The 19,036-nt window shown below is 40.8% G+C and overlaps 1 protein-coding gene across 1 annotated transcript in view; it reads right to left on the bottom strand.

The window, feature by feature from the left end:
• The window catches only part of AFG2A (AFG2 AAA ATPase homolog A), a 161,396-nt gene that overhangs the window by 130,568 nt on the left and 11,792 nt on the right, over positions 1-19,036 (bottom strand). The window contains 2 exon segments of the mRNA XM_066547909.1: positions 5,626-5,835; positions 9,994-10,148. Of these exon segments, the coding sequence (XP_066404006.1) occupies positions 5,626-5,835; positions 9,994-10,148 (365 nt within the window).

The following is a 19,036-nucleotide window of genomic DNA, read 5'->3' as shown; positions in this document are numbered from 1 at the left end:
GTGTCCACTTGTTTGCCATTTGTCTTGACCAGCAAACTCCAGTGACAATCTTCTGAAGCTTCTTTACATAAAACAGAAGCCAGGATTTGCACTGCAGAATGAGCTGACTGGAAACATTGAATTACACTCACTGCATGCACCAGTGCCTTTGGAGTGCCTCTGGCATCATCAGGGCAGGATCCATGCAGGATCAAAAATCACACAGCAAAACCACACAAAATGAGCCACCCCTGCTGCAAAACCTATTTGCTGAGACTTCACACCTCCAGCAATACTCCATTCCTCCACTGGTAACTTGAAGAGAGAGAAAGAAACAAAGTCCTAATAAAAAATAAATTTGCAAGGTAATTGAGAAGGGACAAAGAGACAGGGATTATATTTAACCATTTTCTGCCTGCATCTTCACTTTTCGTAAGGTTATGGTAAGAATGGATGAATGCTTTTTAGTGGAGTACAATATGCAGAAAGCTTCAGGATTAAAAGAGCTCATCAAAGTATCTCAACTGGTTATCCCTAGTAAAAAATGTCCAATTCTTCAAACAGAGTTATTTTTACTATCTGCTAATTAACTATCAAGTTGTCATAAATGTGTTACTGTGGATCCTTTTAGAAATTTTATCAAATGTTTGCCAAATTTCTCATAAAGCCACAAGGCCTCTGCATTTTTCATCTTAAATGCCTTGCTTTTAAACTACTTACAGGCTTCTGCTCACTGAAATCCCCATCAAAAGACTAAGCTATCTCCCCAAAACTCAGTGACAGCTCTTCACAAAGCAAAGCAGTCGACCTTTCCAAGCCTCATTAATCTGTGGGAGCTGCCACAGCCAAGAGCTGAAGGGAAAAGCAGAGGAAACTTGAATTGGAAAATATTTGGACATAATTGACCCAGATGACAAACTAAGCTTAAGCACATGTCAAGCACGGGGAGTGGTACAAAAGCATCCCCTGGGTGATACAGGAAGCCAAACCAAGCCAAGGTGAAGTCACAGCCCTGGGAACTCTGTATATTTTTGTAATTACTGCTCATTTCAAAAAGAAAAGATTGCTTCAGCCCAAGCTCTTAAGTAACAGCAAATAAAAGGTCAGGAATATTTTGTCTTTTTTTAAAAAAATCACACTGTAGTTGGATCTCCTAACGAATGTTTCAAATTCAAGTTTAAGAACAGTATAGCTCACATCATCTGTACCAGTGGTTTGCTCAGTGCTGACATCCTTAAATACTCCTTACTGTCACAGGTGGATTTGGTTTTCTTTGTGTTGTGTGGTGGGGATTTTTCAAGTATTGCTTCACCCTGTTTACAAAAATTACTGTGCCTCGCTTAGCTGAACTGCAAGGCATTTAATTTTTTAAAATTTAAACTGGTTTTTGTCACTACCCCTAAGTGAGGCTTGGCCTTACTTTTGATTTTAAACAGACAAACGTTAAAAAGCACTAAGCATCAAGAGGAAAAACGATGTTTCTGAAACCTGCACAAGCATAGAGAAGTTAGATAATTTTTCTTGCTATATATCTTATAAACTCAGGTAATCTGCTTGTTGGACAGAAAACAGAACTCCAATTCCCCATGGATCAGACCAACACAGTGGGTGATAGAATTTATCTGGATGGGTATCCTGATGGTACCTCCCAGCCTGACATCTTAAGAGCAGACTCCAGTGTTCATTCTGAAATAAGTTAAAACCAAAAAAAGCTCAATGGTTTTTCTATTTGGTAGTAAAGCTAATGACTTAAATAGCACAATAATAGGAGGGGGGAAAGGATTCCACCCAGACTCTCTGCAAACTGCTTCCCAGAAAAACCACAGAAAATACGTAAGGAAAAGTAATAGTAATTTGATTCTTAGCACAACACAATGACACAGGATTTCCTAAAATTAAAATTTAAAAAAAAATTAAAATCCAAGAGGGCAGTCGTAACATGTCTAAATAAACTAAGATGCAAGACAAATGCATAAAAATTATCTATGCCATAGAGCAAGCCAGGCGAGTTTCTTCCAAAAATATAATATCACCACAAAAATCCTAGTGGTCTCACAAAAATATAGCTCAAAAAAACCAGCTAGTCAAAACTGATCCTAAGTGCAGGAACTGTCAAAACAGTCCACAGAAATACCTACGACATAAATAGTCAAACGAGGGAATACAGTGACAAAGGATTTCATTTCCTTCATGCTCAGTTTCAGAAAGCTAGATGACATATAAAGCAAAAATGTCAGAGAGACAGGTTGTATATAACAGCAAGGTATCATCAGCCTGGCAGAAGCTGAAAATTATATCCCCATCATATTCATACAGGATAGGTCCAATAACTGAATATAAGGGGTTTTTCTTACTAGCACAAAAAATGCTTAAAACACATTTCAGAAGAAAATTAAAAACTTTGGTACAAGCACAAGAAGATTGTGAAAGACAAAGTGCAGAGAAGGCTGACTGAAACAAGCAGTCAGTCAGATCAAAAGCTGTTGATAAGTCAAGACTGATGTTCAATCCTGCAGAATGAAAAAATTATCCTAATCCATTCCTTCGCGCAGTCTTACACTCACTTGTATCCATGAGTGCAAAACATGGAAAAATCTCCAAGCAGCTGAGAACAATTCAGTTGCCTTTTCTGTAATAGAAATTTGGAGGGGGGAATAATCCAGATGACCACTAAAACCCTGAAAAGCCTCAATGCTACAAGAGATTTAGAAAAAGGGGTTGGCAGGAAGGAGCAGGAAGAGCCATCCCCTGGAAAGTAGCTGACAACCTCCCCTACCAGTAAATTTAGCAGATACATTGTATTAGAGACAAAGAAAGTCTAGAGAAGGAACAAAAATAAACTATTCCCCCTAGGAATTATATGCAAGATTGCTTTGTAAAACAAACCAACCAACAAGCTGCTTTGCTCTGGAAAAGCAAAAGGTCACCAATCTTGGTGTAAAAACAGCTATAAAAAGTTTTTGGCAAAGTATCAAAGAGCATGTTTACAAAAAGGCTACATTCATTGTAACACTAACCATTCAAACCTCACAATAGATTTCAGGAGAGAACAGGATGCAAGGTCAAACATCTGTTATCACGTTATTTTCTTCAGCTCCTCTGCCCAGAAATGACATGGAGACTCAGCCCATCTCCCAAACCCCACGAGAGGCCAGTCAGACATGGGCCAGAGGCTGCCTTGCGACAGCTCCCCATGCCCAAGACAGATGGAAAGGTCGCATTTGAACAGTTTGCTCACAACCCAGCTGAAACGTCTCACTGAACAGTCAGCTGTCCAAACTGCACAGACACATCTGGCAAACAAAGCCTGCCTGGAGGCAGGCTGGGGCAATACCTGCTGCACTGAAGCAGGACAGCCAGCTCAGACAAGGACAGCACATCCAGCACTGATGGGAGGGAGCTGGGACTTACTGTGCTCGTGGCTCTTAAATGCACTGTGCAGACACAATAGGTCCAGCCTTCCAAAAATCACCGAACCAAGCAAGCACTGCATGTGACAGAACCCATCTCCTCTCAGGCTCCACAGCCAAAGGGAGAGGCAGCATCCAGAGCTGTGCCTCCTGCCTGCAGCCCCTGCTCCAGAAGGGCCCAAGAACCTCTGCCCTCTGCACTATCCCAAAAGAGTATCCTACAAGCTGTACAGCAGACACTTTTCAACAGAATTACTTACTCCAGAGAGAATGGAAGGAAAATGCAAGTCTGAAAAGTAAATCATCAAGAATTGCACTTTTGTTTCAAAATGCCTGATGTCGGTTCCAGGGATGGATATCCAAGACATAATGTAGAGAAGGGGAAAATTAATAGGGCTATAAGCAAGAAAAGAAAAATCCCCTCTCAAAAACACCCCAACAAAACAAACCAAAACCCCACATACTCATCTTCGGATTTATTGCAGGAACACTTGCAGTGGAAATTAATTCATGCCTGTTGCGCTTGAAAAAGTGCTACAGACGATGTTTAACACATTTAGTACATGATAGATGTTGCCTTTTTCTGTCCAGGAAACAAATGTGAAGTTAGAGAAAGTGGTCTATGTTCCCTTCCTGGAGTCAACATGTCCAAGGTTGGACATGCTCCAGAGATGTGCTTCTTGAAACATCTGTACATTGAATATTTGACCAATTCCAGGCCAGGGGATTTAAACCAACTGGGAATCACAGGCAATTGCCTAGAGCCAGACACTTGTGCAGCTTGTCAATGATGGGCAATGTTGCACGTGCAGAACTGCACCATGGAAAAACGCTGCATTACTGTACACTGCAGCTTTGGATACCTCCTGGTCAACATGAGCCACCCTTCACTCTCAGACAATTAACTGCATCAGTAAAACTATCTGATGGTGCCATGATTGAGGGATACAAGACAGCAACAACACCCATTTTCAACTGATTTTCTTTTTTCCAGACTGCTACCTTCTTCCCCCACCCTCCCAGGCACCAGTGCTTAGGGTGAGACAAAGAGGAATGTTTTCTTTTAAGCAGAGGCAGAGGAAAAGGTTACCTTGTTTACCAGTAACTCTGGAGCACAAAGAACTACTTTGTGTTTATGGAAGAGGCAGTAAAGGTAGTGTTTCTTAAGGGCTGAGGTTTCCAAGGCTGCCCTTGTTGATGTGACTGTGACCCAGAGGGCTGCCTGTAATCCCAGGGAGCCCGGGCAGAGAAGGGCTGCTGGCTTCAGGGTCAACACAACTGCCTCTGCTCCCAGAGAGGATCCACAGCGTGCCTGAAAGGACGGGAGGAGGAGGAAGCTGTGTGCAAACTAACACAGGAGGCTTTGTGAGTCAAGAGATGGTCAACAGAGAAGGGGACGTGATCTTACTGCTGAGGAGGAGATACTTTCAAAATACTTAAACAAATGTTTTTTCTTGCACTTCATTAACATTCTGACACAGCTGCAAGACTACCCCATGTGGAATCACTCTGCTATCTTTTTTTTTTCTTTCCTATGCAGTCAAGCTCAGTATTATTATTAAATAACTTCCATTCATGTGTTTTCCATACAACCCACAGTGATCAATTACACTGATTCATAGGCAACGAAATCCAAAATTTTTCTATACTAAGTGTTCCTTAACGCTGAGAGAATATCCTATTTATACAAGAGTATTCAAGATATAACTGATTTTTCAAGCTTTCTGAAAACTGATGGAAGTAGAACTATTTCCCCAGGAAAAAAGGCAAATAGGACAAGAAAAAAATCTGTAATGAAACACGAACAGTGAGATAAAGAAAGTGACCTTCCTGAGGAATGAAAAGGAATGTAAGAGATTAGATGACATTTCCATGCATGCAAGTAATTACTACAGTAACAGCAGCTATCCACTATCCAGAGTCACCTTTCATTTACATTGCTTTAATTGCAGTATAAATATTGTTGCCACTTCTGGAAAGACTTTAGACAATGCCAATATTTAAGACCTCACTCCACAGCTTACCCATCCATCCCATATCTGTGCTATGACAAAATAAATAACAATTCTTTTAACAGCATACAAGAAAACACAAACTTACATGATATTCACAAGGCGTTAGCAGGAGCATATACAGGGAACAGAAACACTATGAGCCACTGGATTTCAACACTGGAAAGTGGTAAACCATCAGTTGTTATGGAGGAGTTAAGAAAATGTGAGTGTGAATGGCCTACCTTCACTGCCAAGAAGTTGAGGCCACTTTCATGAGCCAAAGCTTTTGCTATCATGGTTTTTGAGCACCCAGGAGGTCCGTAAAGCAGGACGCCCTTGGGAGGCTGGATCCCCATTCGGATGAAGGACTCTGGATGTTTGAGAGGCCATTCCACTGCTTGCTTCAACTTCAGCTTGACATCTTCTAGTCCTCCTATGTCTGACCAAGATACCTGCAGAACAGAGCATTTGTGCTGAATTCAGGCCATGGAGCAGAACTATTAAAAAAGTAAACAAAACAAAAATGCTCTGTAGAATGTGTACTGGTTCTTTAATGAAGTTGTTTTCAATGAGTCACTTCTTCAAAAAGCCTTTATTAAACAAGAAGCACAAGACAGGCTTGTCAGGAATACATAAAGGCATGTGTTATGTCCTACCAAAAAATCAGACAGACCTAAAACCTGCCACACCTCTTCCTACATGGCAGTCAACAAGCCTGAGACTTTTCTCCACATCCTCCCAGCCTGCTCTTCCTCTGGTCACCATCCACTCCCATTCACTTCAAATATTAAACATGTCAAGGCACACCTAAATCAAAAGATTTTCTGCCTTAAAACACTCTTCCAGAAATTTGTTCAACGTAAATCATCCTTCAGCTCTGGAAAGTGAGTTACATGTGAAAAGCAAGCAGAGTGTTGCTGAGAGGTAAGGTATTGCCTTTCCCCCAAGCTGAAACCTGGAGTCACCCTTGGTTTGTCCTTATTTTCCCCTGATGCCAGGACAAGGAGTGGAAACTAGAAGTAGACAGTCCTTCAGAAAGTTAATTCAGTCTGCTATTGAAGTGGATAAAAAAAGCATTTGGATGTGGTGCAAACACTTTTATTTAAGACCAAGCAAACTTCAAATCAAATAAAATTCCTCTTAGATTGTCAGATTTCAACATAAAAGAAAATTATAAAGAGAGCAGAGAGCAAACAGCAAACATAACAAAAGTTTGTGTTTACAAGTCAGATATGAAATAGTGTGGCCATTCATAGTCACATAGTGACTTTAATGTCATTTAAAAAGATGTATTACCTACCCCTACAGCTCTTGCTTCTATGTAGAAGCTTTGTAACTACACAGAACTAAATCTGACACTCTTAGACAACTTTTTCTGAGGGCAGAAGACAAAATAAGCTTGTTCTCCTTTTTTCAGTATCAATCCTTACTCATACCTGGCAAAGTATGGACTAGTCATCATGTCTTTTTATCTAGACAAAGATTTTGACAAACACGTACAAGAGCATCTTGAAATTAATTAGGCCATCATGAATTCCCTCTAAGTTTCAGCAACAGAAGGCAAGATCTATAAGCAGTACTTTATATGCACATAAAAAGTCAGGGAGAAAACACTTAAATGTTACTTGTACTCTCTTAAATATTTAGTCATTTACCCTCTGCAAATATTCAGTCTTCTGAATATCAGTCTGACATCATTCAAGTGATTTTTCAGACCCACTACAAGTGACAGAATTGTACAGAAAAGTGAAGTGAGGTCACCTTACATGAAGGTTGTTTTCAGCAATCTGGAGACTTATTCTGACTTTGCCTACAATTTAAATTCTGACAGCACAAGGTGAGGAACTGGTGCAGCAATAGTATTAAAAGCAAAAACGGCTAATAAACCACTAGCTTCACAATCTGGTGAATTCTAAACAGAACAAACTTGTCTTCATTTCAAAAGGAGAGAGATAAGTGTAGGGGGGACAAGGGAGGGGAGAGAGGTTGGGGAACAGTCCAGCAGCAATAGTTACACTGCTCTCACCTGCACAGGAACTCAAAGGAGAGGTCTTGCAACACCAGCAATGAGGTGTGATGTTCTGTCACTGTGGAAATGGCTTTAGAGATTAGCCTTGGGGCTGGGCTCACACATACAAAACCAGCTCTCTGCTACACCAACATTTCATTACTGCTGCAATCTTTAGTCTCCCCAGGTCAACAGAGCTCAGAGTGTGATGCAGAGCAGCAGCTCCCCAGAGGTTATTAAGCACCAGTAATAAAGAAATAAAGCAGACAGGCAAAGGATGTCTTATCCAGAATCTTTTAACTGCAAAGACACAAATCTGAGTGTTGAATTACACTAAAGGGAGTAAAAAAAAAGGCAAGCAAAACCCACAGCACTCTCTGAAAAATATTTCATAAAGATCCACAGGAGAGGGAGGAACAGTAACTGCAGTGCAACTCTCCAAAGAACTGCAGTATTAACTTCCTGATTTATAATGTGCATCCTCTTTCTCCTTTCTTGCTCTACAAAAGGCAGCCTTCTAAAAAGATTGTAACACACAGCAAAGTTCAAGAATGGCTCTTTAAAATGGAAGGCAAGATGCTACACAGAACTAGGCAGCAAGGATTTTACATTTGCCTTGGTGACAGCCAACACAATTCAGACACAAGAGAAAGGAATCGTGGCTTTATTCAGAAGTTACTTTGAACTCTTGTCATTTGATTGGCACATGGCTACTGCAAAGCAATGAAATATCAAAGAGCCCCACCATCTAAAAAACGAAGCTGAAAATCAAAAAAATCTCATGTATGTCTATGGTTTTACTTGTAAGGAACTACATGGGCCAAAGGCCCATCCACACCAAGGGGGATGCCAAGTGAGTACTGTATCTGCAATAAATACCTAAAAAACTGATTATTATTAATGTAGTTCAAATTCCTGTCTTCTCTTTGGGAAAAAAAAAAATCTCACATCTTATAATTTATTTAGTGTTCGAAGTTATTTTTAGCAAGGATTTTTTAAATTACAGCATTCGCAGAATATTTTGAGATGGAATGGACTCCAAAGATCATCTAGTTCCAAACTCCCTCCCTTTGGTAAAGTGATATGAGAGGACACCAAATCTGTTGCACCCAAATTACTTTAGAATCTACTTTAAACTCAGCCCAGGCAGCAAGCAGATGGCTTGAAATTTACCCTACATCTTCAAAGAATATGCATTGCTTTGTGGAAATGCAGGTCCTGTCAGCACAAAAATAATCTCCACTATGCTGTTAATAAAGGAATGAATTCCAGTAGTACCCCAATAACTCAGTGGATGTTTAACAAATAAAACCAAATGACAATCAAGGAAAACAATCACTAGGAGGATGGTTTAGTGGACAAGAGGAGCCTGAGGAGTAGGTTGACCAGGACTGAGAGCAGATTTCCTGCAGTACCTCAACTCCTTGCTTCTACCTGCCTGTGCTGTGCTGTTGGGCAACATTCCACCTGGCTCCAAAGGGACTGGAGTGCCTGAGAGGCACAGCAAAGGAATAACAACCAACCTGAGCCCACGAGCCAGCAGCACAACAAGCAAGGCAAGAATCAGTAACTCTGGCTCTCAGCAGAGCCACTTAGCCTTGAGGATATTGGTGCAATGACACCATTTCCAGGAAAAGCTATTTGGGGCCAGCCCAGGCAATTCCACCCTGCACAGCATGGGCTCTTAGCAAGCCAAGTGTGACATCCGAGCTGGCTGCGTGCAGCATCCGGTTCATGGATTTTATTTCCCATTCCTATAAGTTTGGGAATAAGGGTCTACAGTTGTGCAATCTAATTCCCAAATGACTCATTTTCATGCAATGAAACATAAATGTTTTCTTCCAGGGCTTGGGAAGCTGCTGAGGAACATCAACACAACTGCTCACAGAATTGGTATTTAGTCAGATTAAAGAGAAAATTCTTTTGCTCAATCTTCTTAACACAGATCAGAGCTGCCTTAAACCAGGTCAGTTCCCCAGCCCAGTTTATGCTGGGTCTGCTCCTGAACTACTATAATATGTAATTAAGAGGGCAGTGACCATGGTAAAGATGAACCTGGCACCACCAAATTAACTGTTCATATAATGAGAGTCACCTGACAAGTGACTGTTTGGCAGTCATAATCAGCCTACAGCATTGAATTCTGCCTTCATATAAAACCATATAATACCACCCAAGACATTTAGGCCACATTTACATAAAAATCAGAGCAATCAAACTGTTCACAGCTTTGTTTCAACACACTTCGGTTACAAATGCTAACAGTTGGTTTCTGCTTTAGTTTGTGTCTGCTTCCCAAAAGGCTCCAGCTTCCATGGCTGTTCCAGACCTTCCTTGAGCATGCATCTGAAGATTTGTACCCCATTAATCCACTCAGCATAAAAAACCAGAGATCAGGAGATACGACCCTGCACTCCCAAACTCTTCCTGGAGCATTAGGAACCCTTCTGCAAATGGTTCTTCACAATTATAAATAAATAAACAAACACTCAAACAGAAAGATGATGCATAACATTCACCAGTAACCTGAGGCTTCCACTCCATGAAACTCCTCTCTTTATTCCCTGACAATGCTGCCACAGCAGTGCACAAAACAACTTACTTTTGGCACATCAATTGCCACCTCCCTCATGGCGCTGGGCCTGACATCCTTCATCCCCTGCAGGAAGTCATTGAAGGCAATCATCACTGACCCAGCCACGGCGGCGTCCCACAGGCCGGGCCTCTTCCCCAGCGCTCTCCGCAGCGCGCGCAAACCTAGCGGAACAAGGAAACATGGAAAGAGGTAGGCTTCCTCCTGCTTCTCAGGAGCACAGTGTCCCACACACAAACATACTGCAGCACTGGGAAGGAAGTGATGCCCCAAAGTGTCTCAGTGCTGGGCCTGAACTACGTCAAAAAACATGCAAGACATTTCTGAAAAGAGAGCACAAAAACAGGGGATTTAACAACCACAGATAGAATATAAATTGTATCTGTTCCAAAAGACAGAATGAAACAGCCTTGTTCCCCTTTTCCCAGAGGTGAAACTCTCCAAATGTCCATACATTGACGTGAACACATTTCTAAACCACAGAGGAAGCAGGACAATGAACATTCAAGGACATGCTAAATCAGCTCACAAGAAATCCACAACCTCACCCACCTCTCTATTATCAGGACAGTATCTTCAAAACTTTTTAAAAAAACCTGATGAGATTGCTTTAACTTCCACTGGAACCATATTTTCCCATATAATAAGATGTCAGACACCTGCATTTTTCTTGATATGGAACAAACATTCCCTGTGACACTCAATAGCTCTTTGTTCCCTTCAGCAATTACACTTTTCAAAAGCAGGCAGAGCTTTTACCCACTCTTTTGTTTGGACAAATCACTCACATACAGCATCTATAAATCTTGATACTAATTCCTAGTTCCCTCCTATAAATCAATCCCTCAGAAGCCACACAAGTCCCACCTACTCACACATCAATACATCAATATTCCTCAGGCAGGGCCGAGAGCTCCCACTGGCAGCTTCCAGGCATTCCCAAGACAGCAACTGAAGCTCCTGTTGTGTAAGATGCCCAAAAGCAGGATTGTTTCCTCTCTATAATTATCCCTTTTAAGGCCTAATATAATTTAGAGTTTTATTGCTTCTGTTTCCAAACCTGTCCAGTGACTGAAAATGTTAAACTTTTTTTTTTTTTGGTATATTATTACGCGATGAGTATAATTTTATGTGCAGGTACACACACATCCAGATACGCCAGTATCTGTTGCCATGTGTTCCAAAACAAATGCAGCACTTCATACCACACCAGCTCACCTTGCATGACCATAAAAAGACAAACATTTGTTAAGTCTCTTCTATATTTAACCAAACAAAACATCAATTAGTGCTACATGAAAGGACAATAAAAGGGATAAGCCGTTTCTGAAAATAGACGTGGTTTTAACTTTCAGCAGATTGTTGTCTTTTTTTTTCTGCAGAGGCACTGGTAGATGCAGACATGCAAAGTTTCTGACAATGACAGGAATTCTGCATTTCCTACAATATATACAATGTGTGAAGAGATATAATACGTCCCCTGTGAAGCAGTACAGCTGGTGTCTCTCCATAAAGTGCCAATTATGGCAGAGTCGGAGCACCTGCATCCAATACGCAGGCTCTTAATACAATAACAGAAAGGAAAAAAGTTTGTATTTCAGGTTTCCCCTTGCACAGAACATCCAAAACTAATAAGATATATAAATAAAAACATTCCATGAGGCCAAGGAGAAAAATGAAAATCTGGTCACCAGAGGACAAGTATAAAATGTAACTGACTCATTTTAACAACTCAGGCAAATTTCTCACCCACTTCTTCCTTCCTCCAAAGAAGTTCATTTTAAGCAAAGAAAAACCAAAACAAACAACTGAGATGAGACAGCACAGATTCACCCCGCCCCCAGATTTAAAATTTATATCCAAACAAATAACAAACTCAACGTACTATTCCAGTGTCATTGCAGCTAAGACTTTGTGGGGTGGGAGTGGGCATTGGGGTCCAGTCTTCTAATTTCTTTCAGGGCAGTCAATTCACACGGGAATCTCAGTTTAAAAAAATGCAAGTAAATAACATCACACAAAATTAAGGCATAGAGAAAGAAAGTAAATGATGAAGATATCCACTTATTTCTATAACTACTCCACCAAGTACTCATTTGAGGCATTTAAAATATGTCATGGTTATTTTTTTTTTCCCTGACATGAGTAAGTCTTAAAACCAAGCACGTTTATTTTAAAAATTGAGAGAGAACACCAAATAAAAATTCCCAAGGAGACCACTGCTCTTAAGATTTGTTAGAGCCAGTGCTACGAGGAGTACGAGTGAAATTTCAGTCCTCAGCAGTGGGTTTGAAAGGCAACAGCCTTGATCCAGAAGAGGAATAAAGAGGTCACAGCTTTCCAAACAAAGCCGGAATTCATTTCAGCATGTGCACGCACACGCCACTGCACAGGTCAGCATTTAATTGAAACAATGTTTTACATTAAAACAATAATAAAAAACAGATTGAAAAAGAAAGCATGATTCTTCCTGTTTCCTCCTGTTATCATAATCATTCTTTCCTGCACTTCAGACTGACCTCTAACAAGAGGGGTGGGGGAGGGAGCCTCAGTAACAGGAGAAGGATACAGCCAGTGGCTTGCCAGAGGCAGGAAAACACATCCTTTTCTCGAGATGCTGAAAGATGGACTTAATGTAAGGAAATGCAGGGTAGGATGCAAACCCTGCTGCCAGAAGCAGTGCAGAGGCAAAAGAGATGGAATCTTACAACAAAGCCACCTTCACCGCTACACAAGTTATAATGCAGATACAGACAGGAACACCTCAGAAAACATCAGGCACCTGGGTGTCTTCCACATGGGAATGTTCTGGGTTGACCACAATGTCATTGCTGTGAACTGGCTCTGAGCACAGCACTTGTTTCAGCTCTGCTTGCTGTTTTTTCAGATGTTACTCCATTCTTCAGGGTTAATGAGTTCCAATAACCCCTTTGGCAGTGCCTGGGCGGGCTCAGAAGTGGGAGAGTGGGTTTTCCCTATTTTATTCCAGACCTTCATGAGGGGAGGAAGGACTCAAGTGCTGAAGGGTCAGAGGCACTTTACACAGGCACAAGATATCTATTTTGAGCAAAGGGACAGTGAACAACACCGATCCTCAGTGAAGTGGCAATGGAAAACCCCGGTTTAAACAAAAAAATTAAATAAAATAAAAAGGAAAAGGGAAAAAAAAAAGAGCAGCATAATAAGGCATGCATGATTACAAACAATGGAAAATAAACAGTTTGTTCCAGCCCAGCAACTGTGTGCTCTACCTCACCAACTCATCCTGTCTGTCTAGAACAGAGGAAACCAAGTGGACAAAGGGGAAAAGCCCAGCAGAACGCCCTGTCCTGGTACAGATGATCCTTCTTTGGTACCAGGCTATGCACAAGGTCAACAGCATTGTCTGCCTGTAAGATTTTCTTGCTCATAGCTTGGCTAAGTTTTGGCACATTAGGTCATAATAACAAATAGCTGAGCCTAAAAATAGATCCCACGACACTGCTATTATTTGTCAGAGTCTGTGTATAATTACACAGCACTGTAAATAATAGGAAGCAGCCACTCAGAATGACCAACATATATACTTTAGGTTTCCAAAACAGAATATATACACAGCACTTGAGGAAATAAACTGAGCCCAACAAAATGGTTAATCATGCATCTTTTGCTGCCCATCAGCTATTCCTTTTGCAAATCCATCCTGTCTGGACTTACTCCACCAGAATCCCAACACCAGGATTTTTAAGTAGCTTCAAAGAAATTGTTATCTTCTTGTAAGATTGTTTACAAGAGTAGATGTTTCTTCTTTCTCTGCTGATCTGGCATTTCCCTCCCAAATTCTTCTGGCCAAACCCAGAAGACACACACCATTTCTCCCTGTCAGATCCAACGTGATCCTCTACCCCGTGGCTGGCAGTGGAATGCTCAAGAGAGGGGCACGGATGGGTAAGACCCCAGCTTTCTTATGGCACTGGAGGGGGCATCTTCCTCTACTTCCAGATCTTTACATACTACACTTCAAAATTTAACAGGTTTATGCATAGAAAAAGCACTTCATATAACTTAAAGTCAGTTTAAATATGTATTTTAAACTTTTTTTTAATTTAACCCGTACATAAAACTGCATTAGGGAAAAAAAGTCAGGAAGCAAAAACCTTGACTTTTTGCTCTCAAAACCATATTCTGCAATCTGTCTTTAGCTGCCAGAGCTATATGGGGAAAATTCCTGAAGAACTTTCATGCACTGTTTGCACAGGAAAGATAATGCCCTTAAATCCCTTGTAACCATAACATTGCAAGTTCACTGGGCTAACCTGAGCACTAACCTACTGCAGGGATTATATCCACGATTTATAGTCCTTCCTGAAGAGCCCTGACATTTGCTGGAACATGTCTGTGGAGCTGCTGAGAGGTGTGACAGGGGAGGGCAAGGAAGGAAGGAAGGAGGAACTGCATTTTCAGAACTTCTTTCGTAGAGGAAACGGTTTATTCACAGATCAGGCACACACACACGTCATTTATCCCGGCACTGTGACAACAGAGGGAAACAAGGAATACCAGACTGCCTGTTCCTAGCCTGCTCCCAGACATAACTGTACCTAAGGGTGGGCACACGTGTGTGAGGAGAAAAATAAGCACTGCCAGGCTACCAGAACAGCAAGGGCAGAGAGACAATAAGCAACAGCTAATGGCTAACTGCCCAGTCTAATTGTAATTAGGAATGTTGGCAAGGGATACAGCTAAAAATTAAAGGCAGGAGACTTATGAAAACTTTGCCTGAAAATGTTTAAGTTGTATCCCCCAATAGTAACCAATTGTTCCACATACAAATGCCTACTAACTGCATTGCCACACATGCATAACATAATTTCTTTCATACCACTCAAGCTGCAGAAGCAAGAACAGAACATGGTGACATCTGCCAAGAAGGTTAATTTAAAATATTAGTTACAGCTATTGATCAACTCTTTTGAAAAAATAATCCCTATTTCCTATTTATATAAATATCAGAAGGCAGAATGGGATGTGCTTTAAACAGATTGTTAAGCACTCAACCCACAACTGTGTGCATGAAGTCAGCAATCCCATCATCCAATCAGCTGCAGATTTCAGATAAACACACACTTAAAATTAGTTATGATGAAAACCAAAAGTTCACATGCCCTGACTGCAGTGAGTGCAATGTTCCTCGTGCAAAACCAAAAATCAAGTACCGTTACAAAACAAACAAAAAAAATGAGCAAAGATTTTCTTTAAGAAAAAAATAACTCCGAAAACCAACACAGCGTGCACCGGCATTGCTGTAGATGTAGCCAGTTCTGCAGAAAAGCCATCATTCCAAGCTTCTGCTGGAAGAAACAATCCTAAAATCCATGTTACAGAGGCCAAAAAAGCCACACTGCTCTGCCACGTGTGTGTGCAAGCAAGGGCCCATTTGCTCCTAAGCTGCTCAGGCAATTGCATTGGTTTAGAAACACCCTGTGCTTCAGGGACCCGACTTAAACACCACAGAACACAGCACCAACTTCACACTCTTAACACTGATCATGGGCATTAGATTTTCTTGCTCTCCTTACACCATAAATTAGAGTGATGGAGCACAGTGCCAGAAAGCTCAGTTGTCCCAGTCCAAAAATTCATTTGTATCTTGACTTTTATATCATGTCTGTGCTTTTCGGTGCATTTCAAAATCCAATATTCTGCCCTTTCTGCAAAAATTTCATAACATTTTTTTTTCATATTGACCATCTGACTAGATATGTTATTAATATTCCCCAAACTCCCACATTTTCTACATGACCTTTTCACAAAAAGGCAAGCAGCCTTTCCCACCTCATTTTTAATGTCACATGGGAACCAGTACTCAGTTAGATAATGCAATAGCAGATTGTTTGCAACAGCATAGCTTCAATATTTGTCCCTGCTACTAATAAATAAATAACAACAGAGACTTGGTATTTTCAGTCTCTATTCCATAAGGGAATAAAATAATTATAGCATGTCAAACAGATTGGAAAGGGGAAGCACTGCAACTGCAGTCAGTTAATTAGAGAGCAAACCAAAAACCACCCTGCAAAACAAACAATCCCATTGCCTTGATCATCAACTGCCTGTGTCAAAATCTGCATTTTCAACAGCACCTCAAGCCCACATTGCTACATTTAGCAGTACAATCCAAGAAAAAATCTACATTTGCTGCACACCCCCAGTAGAACCCGGGTCCAGACAGTGCTGGGAAAGGTTCAGAATCGTTATGGCTTCAAGAAAGGCAGGATCTCCTTGATGCCCTAACACTGGGCTGTTTGATCAGGGCAGTGCCTGAGCTGAAAGGAAGAGCTCGATGGGAGATAGGAGGCTGGGAAGGCAGGGACTGAAGGCAGCGTTTGTCTGGCTGAAAGAGCAGTCAGGGGCTGCTCCTCGGGGTGCACAGAGCCGCACTGTTAATCACATTAGCCCACACGGCTCATGTTTCCTGCAGGTGGCCAGGCTACCACAACTGCAGGAGCTGGGGGGGGGGGAAAGCCACACAGGTCTAACAAAGAGACATTCCTGGGCTTCAGGGGAATTCTCTTCCCCACCAATGACAGGGAAAACCAGAAAAATCCTAGCAGACAGACCTTCAGTTGATGATTGATTATTAATTCTTACTTTTAATGCAGGTGGACTGCAGAAAATCTTTTTTTGGGGGGTAGAAGAAACAGCAGGAAGTTTCTCAGCTCCAACAAAAAGCTAAGTACAGTACGCTCCTAAATAAATAATAAATCACACCTTTACAGATCTAATAACGACATAAAATCATTATGGATTAAACAGCATAAAGCCTCACCACCCTGGATTATTCACCAGAATGCAGGGATAATGAAATGGGCAAATGAACAGCACAGACAAGATCTCCAAACAACAGGACTCAAAGTTATGAGCACGAGACTCACAACTGTTGACCAACAATTGACTCTGTTGACCATTATCACATGCCTAGGAAAGTGCCTTCACAGATTCAGCAGAGTAATGCTGATTCCTACTGGTCAAAAATCCATCTCAACCTCTTATTTCTCAAAGATTCTTTTGTAACAGAGAGCTCAAGCCAGTAAACCATTCTAATCCTAAAGGCTAAGCAGGGTGATACCTTTTTTAGGCAATTAAAGAACTTATGATGCAAAACAAAGTCACCACTGCCTCTTTCACAGAAGTCTCAAAGTCTCAGTGGTTGCAGCATCCTTACTGGAAGCAAATCAATGTTCTTGCCAGAGTGACCACTATTTAAACAAAGCCATTTGTTCTTCCTCTCCTCATGATGCTATCTTATCACAGCCCAAGTGTTTTATATCAGCACACTGAAATGATGTGTAATGAACAAGGATGTTCAAGATAAATTCTGAGAGTCACAAAGCAAATACTTCCTTTCTCTGTAAACAATATGACTGAACCCACTCGTTGAAGAAATCAAGCTATATTTATATTCACCCTCTTGAAATGCTACAGGCAGCCATAGAAGGATAAGTTTATAATAAATTGCTATATTTGGAAGCCTTTGTTGCTAAGCATCTTCTAACATTCAGTACAGTTTATACCATTCATGTCCCTGCTACATAATTAACATTTCATATGTTTTGGTTCTTTTAAAAAAGAAGTACAGTGCTTATCTTCACCAATAAATTAAAACCATTATAGTTTTTTAGGTAATTAATAAAAGACCACGTGGCAAATTAAATAAAGGAGAAGCATCAAGATCTCAAGGTCATACAAACACTGATATTATATGCCAGGATATGGCAGTCTATCTTCTATATACTCCTCTGCTTGAGATAAAACAATTCAGAAGGCAGCTGTTCACACTAAAAATCAGTCTACTAAATAATTGAGGATACAGTAGACCTCTCCCAACCTAAAGAATATGACTTTCTCAGCTACACACATAAATCAGCCCTTTTTTTGTCAGGAATTCTGTGTGTGAATCCCTTGGATGGTACTCAGGTCCTCAGGAGTCTACCAAGAGGAGCCCAGTGCAAGCTGATGTCCCCAGGATGTGGCCCAGTGCCCAGCATGGAATCTGCAGGTTTATCACATTTGGCTGTTACCTTCTGTGGAAATCTCAAGTATCTTGCTAGGCAGCAGAGAATCACAGCAAGTCCTAATTTCTCCAGTGTAGCCACTACAAATATTGTAACCTTGAACATGCAGATATCCCATAAAAATCAGTTTTGGGGTTTCATTTTGGTGAAAGGCTAGAACTGTATCTTTAGTGTATCTTCTTTATAAAAATAAAACCACTCTTAGCTGATTATTATAAGCATCTCCATATAAAGGTGTCATGAGTTTTTGTCACAATACCCTGTTTGGGAAAGTCCAGATCACACTGCACAGATTCTCCAAGTTTCTTGTCCCTTGGTCCTCTTCCTGCCCATCCCAGCATACATCACACCACAGTTCTGCACACACCATAGTCAGAGAGGCCTAGAAACATCCAACACAAAATGGACATTACAGGCCCCCAAAAGTTCTTTAAAATTCTCATGAAATGTAGAGTTGCTGAACAGAACATGAAACTTGACTGTCTGACCCCAGCAGTACTACTAAGCAAATCTTGCACTGGAGAACAAACAACTTCTGCCAAAAAAACAGTTGGAATATGTTTAATTCTACAATGGTTATTTACTTTCCATTAACAAATGGTCTTCAGAATTATATAGAAGGCAAACATCAAAGCTTTTGTAATGAAGTATCTTAGGAAACCTGACTAGAGATGCAAAAGCCCTACAAATACTACATTTACCATGTCACTAATTACTACTCTCTTGGTTTATATAAGCAGTATATACACAATACATGTGTTAAAAAAACAGAGTTGAAGTAGAAAGATAAGGAAAGATGAGTCCTCTGGAAAATGATCTAAACTTTGTATTAAGAATATAAACATATTTAGCTTGCAAACTTGCAGTATTTCCAGCCCCCAACCTAAGGATATAAACGGGGTAGGCAGGACTCAAGAGTCTCCCACAGACCACAAGAGAAGTACAATCAGCAAGCAACAGTAATCCTGTGCCAAAAACTGAACATGTATTCCTGAGTT

Source organism: Molothrus aeneus, chromosome 4, assembly GCF_037042795.1.
Source record: "Molothrus aeneus isolate 106 chromosome 4, BPBGC_Maene_1.0, whole genome shotgun sequence".
Lineage (NCBI taxonomy): Eukaryota > Metazoa > Chordata > Aves > Passeriformes > Icteridae > Molothrus > Molothrus aeneus.
Note: the sequence above shows the minus strand (reverse complement) of the source record. Positions and strands in the feature narration are given on the sequence as shown.